At 38.6% G+C, this 11636-nt stretch overlaps 1 protein-coding gene across 1 annotated transcript in view; it reads right to left on the bottom strand.

Moving 5' to 3' along the window:
* Nucleotides 1-300: 300 nt before the first annotated feature.
* LOC101863653 (cytochrome P450 3A29) overlaps nucleotides 301-11636 on the bottom strand; it is a 12090-nt gene continuing 754 nt past the window's right edge. The window contains exons 2-3 of the mRNA XM_005093634.3: nucleotides 5768-5925; nucleotides 301-3572 (exon numbers count right to left, since the gene is read on the bottom strand). Coding sequence (XP_005093691.1) covers nucleotides 2126-3572; nucleotides 5768-5844 — 1524 coding nt within the window. The 5' untranslated portion in view covers nucleotides 5845-5925 and the 3' untranslated portion in view covers nucleotides 301-2125. The remainder of the gene's footprint in view (nucleotides 3573-5767; nucleotides 5926-11636) is intronic.

Genomic DNA, 11636 nt, shown 5'->3' with positions numbered 1-11636 from the left:
TGTTGAATCTATGAAGCAAACCTTAAAAAGCTGTTGAATACAAGCAAACCTTAAAAGCAAGAAAACTTATAGAAAGCACATTCAAGGGGAAAAAAATGATTATTTCCCACCCACTTGAACACTTTAACACAAACGTGCATTACACTACAGAGAGAATTGGAAGCTCGACTTTCTAAGAGCTGCATCATTTTTGGTCATAACAGTGCTGTGCGATTTTCAGGAACACAACTTCATCCACCATTCAAGCACAAAGTCTCAATTCTTGCTATTAGAATACAGTGTGCAAATATTTTTTTCTTAAAAGTAAGTTTATCAGTAACATTTATTTTTTTATACAATATTCACAGCACTAATTATTAGGCACGCCTACAGCCACAATACAATGATATCACATAACCATTCATAACGCTTCCAATTTCAATATGGCAGGGGGAACTAATAGAGCCCGTTGACTGATAATTTCTTGAAAGGCCATCTGTGTACTTCGATATATGGTGGCGTCAATGACCTTGTGGTCAGGCTCTATTATACGAATTTTCCTCACTTCACCTAGGTGGGAATGGGTACCCAGCAATAGACAGCCAAAGATTTTGTCATTTTGTTAGTCTTTGAGCGCTGAATTAGTTGCTCGTACTTCCCAGGAAGCTGAAAATGCTTCGTTCTGAGTGCTCAACGGTCTGCTGGGGTTATAACATAGTGTAAAGTGCATAGAGCTTGCTGTCGAGCCAGGATATGTGCTATACAAATGCTATTTATTATTATTATTATTCTAGAGTCATCAGCCCTTGAGCTATTCATGGTGTAACCAGGAAATACAGAGTGGATATTTCTTAGGTGCATGTTTGATCTCTATGTTTTGTAACCGTCAAGGGCAAAGTATTGCTATATTTACCTCAATGATTTTAGATTCAATGTCTTCTAGTTTTACAATGGGTCGTAGCTGAGAAAAATAAGACGAATATATCATAAAAATCACACGGCATTCAAATGGCCCTCCACTCTTCAAAATTGTAAAAAAAAAAAAAAGGTTAACATTAGAGAGTAAATCTGTCATTTCTAGTTTTTTAAAAAAACTCAACAAGGTGTTGTTTAAGTTCTACCATAAAAATAAAAAATTCTTTTAAATAAATAATTTTTAGAAACAACAAAAAAAACTAACTTCATAAAAAAAAGTAAAGCTATTCCTTCATTCAGCGTATAATGCCCCATCATGTTTTCTAGTAGCTGCAGGCATAGTTTCTTCTCCCAAATACTCTTTCATTATTTGTTTGGGAGTACTTTTTTTCATTTCTCAACATGGAGTGAGTGGTGAGACAACATAACCTTCAGGGTGACACTTACAGTTCAGAAAAAAAAGTAGCTGCGTTCTCAGAAATTTTTTTTCCCTTTGTAAACATTTCAGACCTTTCATTTTTTAATCAAACATCCCTCATAGAAAATGATAAGATAAGCGTGTAGTTTTGGTCATCCCACAACAACTTTATCTTTTGCCCGTTTCACTCCAAACACCGAGACAAGGTGAATGCACACTATACTGCATTTTGGTAGGCTTGCAGTAGGTCATTAGAAAAACATGTACTCCAAAAGTACATGATGTTGTTCTTCATCCACTACTGAACTATCATTATCATAGTTACAGTAACTGATAATACAAGCAGAAAAAAATTAAAAAGTACAAGATTCAAAATAAGGTCAAATGAAAAACTCGAAAAAGCAGATGTGATAATCATCATGTACAAGACACAAAATTAAATTAATTCAAATCAAAAAGAGTAAAACGCAGCTGTCATTATCAGATACAAGACTTCAAATTTGGTAAAATTAAAAAAAGAGTAAAATGAAGCTGTCAATTAAAAGATGTACCATGACATACATCATGTATGAACATCAAGAGCATTATCTGGAGAAAGTGCAGCTAATAAGGACTCATCATTTTTTCCCAACTTTAACTAAAGTCTTTTTAGATTTAAACAAACAAAACAAAATCCAACTATTTCAAGATCAGACAGTATTCCTGAGAGTTTACAGAAGCACCTGATAGTTTTGAGTTAACAGAAAATACCTGACAGTTTTTGAACTAACGGAATACCTCTTCTACAATTTCCAGACGACCCGGCCACCAAAGCTATTTTAATTTCATCTTGAGTTTAATGGGCTCTTTGGGAACCAGCACACCCAGGTAATCTTCCAAATCGAGTTTCTCTGGCTCGGAATCCACCACTTCCACATGCTTCAGCATATGGACAACAGCCATCTTCAGTTCTAACATGGCTAGTCTCAACCCAATGCACTGCCGCGGACCAAAACCAAAAGGCAGAAACGATATGATATTTGCCGCCTGTTTGTCATCGTTAAGGAAACGTTCGGGCATAAAGTTGTCAGGGTCAGGGAAGTGCTCTGGGTCCTTCATAATATTTGCAATGGGGATTAAAACACCACCATTCGATGGGATGGTGAACGAACCAATTTTTACCTCACTGTCAACATTTCGAGATAGTAGGTGGACGGGTGGGTAGCATCGGAGGGTCTCATTGATCAAAGCCTCAATGTACTTTAGCTTTTGACAGTCTTCGTATGTTGGTTCAGCCATTTCTGCAATGTGCTCGTTAAGTTCATTCATGACTTTTTCTCGGATATCTGGCCGTCGACCGATCTCATAAAACAAAAATTGTAGGGTAGAAGAGGTGGTGCCATAGCCAGCAATGATAAATAAGACACCTTGTGCGGTAATTTCATCAATTGTCAACTTTTTAGAACCCCCAAGATCCTCTACTGAACTATCAGCTTCAGCGTTTAAGAGCAGTTGCAAGAAATCAGCATAATCATCGGGGGTGGGTGCTGCTTTCCTCTCAGCAATCAAAGCTGAAATGGTACGCTTAAAAAAATTAACATCCTTTCTTTTGAACAACCCAATTTCCAACTTGTGCAAAATTGGCACCAAAAAAGGAAATAATCCTGCTAATGTAAACAAAACCTGAACATCTTTTTCAAAAGTCATAAGACTCTTCGCATGCTTAATAATGGGGATCTCATAATTATTCTGGGAATTTACTTCCAAACCAAATGCAGTACCACAAATAACATCCAACGCAAACGCCCCAAATACTGTGTTTGCATCGGCCAACTTCCCATCTCCGGCGTAGGTCGCCATGCTTTCCCCAAGATTCCTGCCAGTATTGTTCATATGATGTACAAGCGATTTCAACTTTCCACTACTGAATGTAGGGGTCATGATTCGACGTATTCTCTTCCAGTCCATTCCAAACTCAAAGAAAAGACCTTTCTTAATCATAGGCTGCTGAAGTTTGCCTTCTCCATGGAACCAGCGGTCAGTAAAGTGGTTAAAATCTTTGACAAACACTTGCTTCAGAAGTTCCAGGTCAGTCACTACTAACAGCGGTTTCCGAAAATAGTAAACTCCAAATGTCCGTCCATATTGCTGTACCCAGCTGTCAATGACGCAGCGAACGCCCTTGACAGTGTCATACAGCTGGGGGACGTTTCCCACAGCAAACGTTGGTTTAGGCCCTGGGATACCAAGACCTGACCACACTCCAAAAGGTGTGGCGTATCTGTGGAGTAAAAAAAAGAAAGAGATGGGATCTATATGTAACACATCTCCTGCTATGTGATCATATTTTCAAACCAGTCCAATGTCTCTTCAAACGTTTTTTTAACAAGGAATAAAGCTGAGGGGAACACATTCCGTTCAAAGAATACAGGATTGAAACTGCTTTAACTGAATTTGAACAAACAGAAGTTAAAATAATAATGAATGAAGGCATATCAATCTGTGCTTATATTATGCCAATTATATATGTCAGAGCCGGGTGTTTGTGGTGACTTTTCTTTGCAATAAGATCGCTAATATAAATTGGAATATGTCAAGCGTACTGACAAAATGAGTTACTTCTTGGACTCAAACCCTATGGAAACAGATACATCTCGCTTATAGAAGTCTTTACATTATAAGTATGAAATAATAAAAGACATATTATACTTAAATAATATATATAGCATCAATAAAAAAACTATAAATTTGATCCTGGTGTCCATTTTTGGCCATTAGCAGAGGCATATCTCCATTTGCAGATTGCGAGAAGTAACTCATTTTGTCAGCACGCATCATATAAAAGGATTTTTGTTAATATTCTCAGGACAGACTGTCTAAAATTCTCTTGTGGGTGAGATATAATTTTCCACGGGTGTGAGGCGGCCTGCAGACCTTGCGTTTGACATTCGTGGACAAGCACATGAATAGCCGGGCTGGAAAATGACGAAGGCATAAACAGGGCTGCTCATCCCAAGAATATATGCTTTAGTAATCAGCAAGGAAAAAAAGAGTAATCTGGCTAAAAAATTTGTAATATGGCCATGGTCAGTCTACTCCCCTGGTCTATCAAGTACAGGGGTCGTAAGTTCAAGGATGAATGTAACATAACAAAGGAGAGATGAAAGAGGTCTTGGTGGGCTTGCCGTTATCCAGTTGGGATAAAAAAATGGAGTGGGGGCAGTTACTGGGCTCTCGCCATGACTTTTTCAGAAACAAAAGAAACCGAAAGGACACATCACATGCCTTGTACCGCAGCTGATTGTTTTATTTAAAACGATAGCATGGCTTTTTTTGTTTGTCTCTCATTGGCCTGGGCCATCACCCGAAACTCAAAGTGCAGGAGTTTTTAAACACAATGTGAAACTTAATGTTAGACATTCTCCCGGCTTTGGCACAAATTATGCTTTTCTAAGGGCAAAGTCACACTAAGCGACTACAAGGGCTCAGCGCATAGAGGGTATTAAGTTTAAGTTGGACTTGACAGGGAGAAGTAGACTCCAAGGACCTGATCACTTTTCGTTTCTTCCTTATAAGACGGCAAGGTGTGGATGGGTTGGGGCAGCAGCCTAGCTGAACTGAAAATAAATCTTTTAACATCAGAATCAGTGGAAAATAATTATGATTGTTTTCCTAAAATTGAAAAAAGTTGTAAAGATTTGACCATGTTTGTAATGAAAGGCAGCCCTGAAAATGGGTTCCCACTTTTCTTTTTCTTTTTGTAGATAAGACCCCAACTAAATTGTGCTCATATCTAGGTTGTTATTGACCGAGGCTCATATCTGGGAAACAAAAAAAAAAAAGCTTTATGTAAGAGAATTTGGCTTCTCTCTTATGCTCATGTAGAGAAAATGTCAAGCCCTTCTCAACTGATTGCTGAGACGGCGAGGTGAAATCAGGCGCTTGTCAAAATAATCAAAGTGAAGAAACTGTCATTTTTCTGTAGGTTTGTGAATTTTTATCGAATTTTTTGTTTTTTGGCCCAAAACCTTTCATGCCCATTAAAGAACACATTTCTGTGTGGATTTTACTGAAAAACCATGATTAAAAGCACAAAAAATGTAAATTTTCAGTTTCCACAGACTCTCAAGCTAAGGAAATAACTCATCTTTAGCAGCTGTTTTCTCATTAATTTCACCTCTGAAACCAGGTAACCTCCACCTCCTTCATTCACAAATATCTCGACTTCTGTTCAAGATAAATGGAAATTTAAAAAAAATCCAAAGCAAGAAAAATGAAAAAGCTTTACGATGATACCAATAACTCTACATGCCCCAAAATTGATGAGAGCCTGATTCCTCTGAGTTGTGACACATATGCAAATATGTCCCTAAAATATTAGAGTTCAATCACTCTGTCTGCCCAATCCCTTTTTTGAATGATCAGGTGAGATCATATGAATACATTTTCATAAATGTTAGTACATCATGTACTTACAAGTAGTACAGAACAGCAGCTATGATCAGCAACACCAACCACACGGGCACATCGATGAGAGCTGCCAATGCAACCATCTTGAGACTTTGACGATTCTAGGTCAAATGACAGAAGTCCTCAACTGTTTCACTCTGCAGCTACTGATTGAGGATGACACCCTTTAAGAAAAAGACAAAAGAAAGTCTACTTAAGGGACAGTTGAAAGTGTTTATCTTACTAAAAGTATTGTTTCGACCTTACTACTGATTATCTTATATTGATAATTCTTTACTTCTGAGCTGATACTAATTAGTAAACTACAGGACATTATTTTTCCTACAGTAAATTATAACATCAACCTCAGGTACGTTTTATACTAGGCTATATATCTTTAGTCTACTTTTAATACAGCCAAACTTGCTCTCACAGCCACCTGTCCAAGACACTAGATAGTCACCTGTACAAACAACATGCGGATAACTTGAGAATGACAGATGTACGCCATTGGCTGATATTTATAGTAACAGCCATCTTGTTTAACATCATTGAAGGATTCCCACTTTGTTGTCGTTCACAGTGGCAACATGACAGCAAAGCACATTTGCTGTATTTTTAAAGCCTGTAGCCTTCAGTGGTGTGGTGGCGGAGTGGCTAGTGCGCTTGTCTCCAAAGCAGAAAGTCCAGATTCGAGCCTCGGTTCGGCCACAGATTTTTTTTTTCGCCCCCTCCTGCCCACCCGCCTGTAATGGATACCCGACTTCGACTTGGGGAAGTAAAGGACAAATTTTTTTTTTCTAAAAAAATACATAAGATAACTGAAAAAGCATGCGATGTCGTGACATTGATGGATTTAAAAAACATACAAAAAATTGGTCCCAAAAAGTCCATGGCCGAACCGAGGCTCGAACCTGGACTTTCTGCTTTGGAGACAAGCACACTAACCACTCCGCCACTATAGGCTACAGTGCTTTAAAAATACTGCAATAGTGCTTTGCGGTCGTGTCGCCACCACAAATGACAACAAAGTGGGAATCTCTCAATGACGTCAAACAAGATGGCTGTTACTATAAATATCGGCCAAAGGCGTACATCTGTTGTTCCAAGTTATCCGCATGTCAACAATTCAATGACACTGCCCAAGATATCAACCTGTCTAAGACAATTACTTGTTCTCTCCTTGAAAATCGGTGGCTGTCTTGAACAATATTTGACTACCTGTATTCTACAACACACATACATTTCAGGAGCTGGAAAGGGTTTCAATTTAAAGCTGTTTACCTTCAACAAGCGTAGAGTCAAAGAGCCGGATAGTATCATAACATGGGAGGACTTTCATTCTCAGCTTAATTATCAGATTGTTCAGTTGCTGCTCCATAAAACAATTATATGTGAAGTTCTTGAGGGCGAAGCAGGCTTTCACTTTACACATACACATATATATATATAAATATATAAATATATATAATATATATATATATATTTCGCCTTACCTCAGCATGTATCTACTTTCCGAGAGAGAGCATTATATTATCCAATTACATGAACCAATCTACCACTTGTGTCCTAGGTCTGTTCATTCACACAGAGTCTCATATATACAGGATTAATTGGACTTCCGTAACGAGCGACCACCCAAAGTCAACAAACAAGAAAGAAAGAACTTATTATCCTAACCTTGACCTTAATCCAAACCCTGCCTAATGCTAGATTAACGCTAACCCTTTATTTATATATTTTTCATAGTGGTCGCTTGCGTAATAACAGAAAGTTTGTCTATATTAGGCATATATCTACTTCGGTGCAGAATTCTGATTTCTCATTGTTGATTGAGAGTCGAGTAGGGGGTTACAGGAGGGCTTGCCCCCTGGAAACAATAAGGATTTTTTTTTAAACCACATAAATATATGGGTCAGTCCACCAGTAGGGGCCACTTTACTAGTTACTTTATGTGCCTGTTCTAGTTTTTCAAAGTTGTAATACATTCTATGGCAACCACATTGGAGCAATTGGTCTATAGAAATATAAGGAAGCTCCCATATAAGCATAACGAAGGTTGCACCTTTCTAGCTGAAAAAGCTCAAATACTTTTTCTGGAAAAAAAGGCCTAAAAATCAGAACGATTTTGTTACATGAATGCATATTATGTACTTTTTCAACACTCCTGAACACCTATAAAAACAGACGGGATGGCTTGAAACTAAAGATTTGGGGAGACCTAGTGTTAATCTAGTGGTAACAGGGAAAGATCAGGGAAACAAAGCTTTTTTGAGAGTATCTGAGCAAAGGAATGAATGGAAAACCATGATCGCCGATGTCTGTCGCAGATCTGGCACTGGATGATAACGAGTGTTAATCTACTTTGCCCATCCTAAAAAAAGTGCTGAAATGTTATTTTGTTGCGATCAGGCTAGATTAAAAATCACGCTAGAAACATTACAAGCGTTGTCCTTTTTGCTATGGTCCTTTACACGCCAGCAGCACATTTTGAATTGAGTTTGTCAAATAGTTTTCTCCTACATTCATATGTTTGACTTTAAGTGTTTTGGCACGCTTTAACCATTTTTCAAAATTGCAGCCCGATTTTCTGGCGTTTTCATGTAATTGAAACACTGTACGTGCGCCGTCCAGATGTAATGTTCCTGCACTTTCGTTTCTGCGCTAACTTCATCATCGACGGAATTTCTTATCACTATTTTTAGAAACTGATTTTCCTATCAGCTTTTGTTTGCCTGCTTTGGTGTCATTTACCAAATTGAGGGGCTCTGCACAGGTTGTTTCAGAGCGTCGTCTGCTGTTCTTAGCCTTGTAATTTTCCTAACGTAAGGTAACACGCAGTTAACGTTTTTTCTCTTTTTATTATGAATTTCGTCAAGTTATGAAACTTTTAAGAAGCATAGAATGTTTAAATACACTGCAATTTACAGTTGGCATTTAGTGCAATTGCAAAGAAAACGATAACTTAGGCTTAGGAACAAAGAATGTGATTTAGGACGACAACATCGATCTTGTCCAATGTAATCTTTGTAACAACCGCAATCTAATTTGAAAACCAATTTACTTAAAATGCTGCACCATGTACAGTCTCAAAATGTAACAGAAAATCCCCACATTACTGATCCCCACTAGTGTTCAACCAAAGCATCCTCAGAGTTATGAGAAGTTATCTGATCTTTGATAGGAAAGTTAAACGGGAAAGTAAATCTGCGAGTCCATTGTTACCTTCCTAACACTTTGGGATTTTCATGGTTAATTTTGACATTTCATTATAATGCTTTTCCTAATTCCATTTTATTCATGTTTACTATTATTTTTTTGGTTGAGCTATCTTACTGTGCCCTTCAGGAAACTGGAAAATAAGATTCTGAATACATGAGGTTTCTTTCGTTTTCGGTAATGTTCCTAACGTCTCCTTTTCCATCAACTTTCAAATACCCTGCTCCAAGTATTATCTGCGATATCATTATGTTTTAAGTTGATACTTAGTATTAGCACAAGTTTTGCTCAAATTTCTTTCAAATATTTCAGGATAAGCACATTTTCTGTTTAAACTGTTTGTCCCGTAACTATCCAGACAAAAATAATTTCTTCACCTTAATAATAATATGCATTAGTTTATTTTCTTTTTCAGATCATGTTTACAATTTTTCAGTAGCCTTTTATTTTATGAATGCTTTGCATCTATGACTAGGAGACAAATGGCCTGTTACAGTGTTTTTCCATTTCATTTGCATGTCCAGTAATAGTCCTAACAGGAATAAAAAATGCTCCCTGTTCATGATCTTCTATCTCAGATTGCTTGCTCTTTTTTTTAACCATCATACTAGCATTTGCAGATGACATCTTGGGCTACAGGCAAGGACGGGATCGGCAGAATATGACACATGAATTACAGCAAGAGGTTGAGAAAATCATGGAGTGGTGTGCTGAATCGACTGCAGTGACCAATCCTCAGAAGGCCGCAGCACTGTGGTGCTCTTTAAACAATCGAATAGTAAAGACAGATGTCCCAGAGCTGACCGTAAATGGACAGAATATTAAAAGATGTCAGAAGATGCGGTATCTGGGTGTGGTTTTCGACCGCTGTCTATTCTTCAAAGATCACATAGATGGTATTGTGGTAAGGGCAAAGAAGGGCTTGAATGCAGTGAAGGTCATGGTGGCTTCAGGAATGGAACAAAGGCTACTGCTTCTTATGTACCAGCAGCTGGTCTTGGCAGTAATCGATTATGGGCTCGGAGTATTGACCTTAACAAAATCTCAACTGGACAAGTTGGATCGAGTTCAAAATGAAGCCATGCGCATCATACTAGGCTGCACCAGGGATACGCCAATTATCTGTATGAGGCATGTATAGGGACTCATGTCAGTGGAAAACAGACAATATAAAGTGGTTCAGGTCAGGGCGTACATGAGGGTGGTGGCTGATAAGCAACATCAACTTCACAAAGCCATTGGAGCAGTCAAGGGAAATCGCCTAAAACGAGGAGCTTCTTGGATGGCTGAGGCTGAAAACACTATCAAGGAAGTCTGCCCACTGGAAGATATAAAGCGGGGTGAAAAATGGACAAAGATGAATGAGAGACAGCAGGGAGATTTTGGGAAAGTAGTAATTACGCTGAACAGAGAATGTAGAGAGTGGCCGCAGGGGGCCACAGATGCTGAGATATGACGACTGATTGAAGAAAACTCACAGCACGGAGATGTGGTTGTATACACGGATGGATCTGTTAAACGAGGGGAATATTCTGGATGTTAGCTTCTCAGCAAGAGTGAGAGGCAGATTGGTGCAGGAACAGCAGAGAGCATACGATATGACAACATCTAGCAGAGAATGGAGATAGAGGCAATCATTCAGGCTCTCAAGCAAATGGGTCACAACAACTCGACAAGCACAAGCACATGTGATCTTTGTCACAGACTCTCAGAGCACGCTGAAGAAGTTTGAAAGTGGGAACCTTAGAGCTGAATGGACAGAGCTCCTGAAGAAGACAACACTGAAAAAGATCACGTGGACCTTCACATCGGGCCATGCTGGAGTCAAGGGCAATGAGCGGGCTGATGAGCTCGCTGGGAAAGCATATCCTGACGGAAGCTGTGCCCTGACAAACCTGAAATTGTACGTTCAGTCAGGGAAAAATGAGAAAACAAGAAGAGTCAGAATACCATCATCTTGAGCGACTTCCTGAGCTTGGAATTGGATGGGGCGCCTGCAGAAGTTCAAGACTTAGCGGGACGAGCAGAAGGCTATGGATTCAACCATTACTTGGAACCGTCAGCATCTAGACACTTCGAGATGTGCTTCTTCAGAGGACGGAGTGCTTATGGGGGTGCCCCTTGTGCAGTGATGTCGGTCCTTCCCACAAGTAAACAAGTTAACCATCATTAAGTTTTAAGTTTGCCCTGTCTGATAATGAAAACTGTGTTTGACTTCCTTTCTTCTGACAGGTGCCAGAAAAACTGTTTTGTTCTGATTTGGTTTGCATTACTTGGGTTTAATGCACATTTAAAAATCATTTGTTGTACTTTTTTTCTAAAACTAAGAAGGGATTTTTCAATAAAACCGAATCCCATGAAATGCAACATTTGGTTGTTAGTTTTTTGTAAGTTATTTAACGTTCCTAACCTACATGACATGACTTGTAAAATGCACATTTTAAAATCATTTGTAGTACTTTTTTTCTAAAACTAAGAAGGGATTTTTCAATAAAACCAAATCCCATGAAATGCAACATTTGGTTTTAAGTTTTTTGTATCAACTATTTTGGACTTGTAATACCCCTAACAATTATTTGGGGTTCAAGTTACGGGAAGATTGAAGAATACCGGACCACTCGTACATTATTGCGTGAGAAAGTGGGGTAGGTGGGGCGGGTGGTTGGGGTGGAGGAGG

Source organism: Aplysia californica, unplaced genomic scaffold (assembly GCF_000002075.1).
Source record: "Aplysia californica isolate F4 #8 unplaced genomic scaffold, AplCal3.0 scaffold00067, whole genome shotgun sequence".
NCBI lineage: Eukaryota > Metazoa > Mollusca > Gastropoda > Aplysiida > Aplysiidae > Aplysia > Aplysia californica.
Note: the sequence above shows the minus strand (reverse complement) of the source record. Positions and strands in the feature narration are given on the sequence as shown.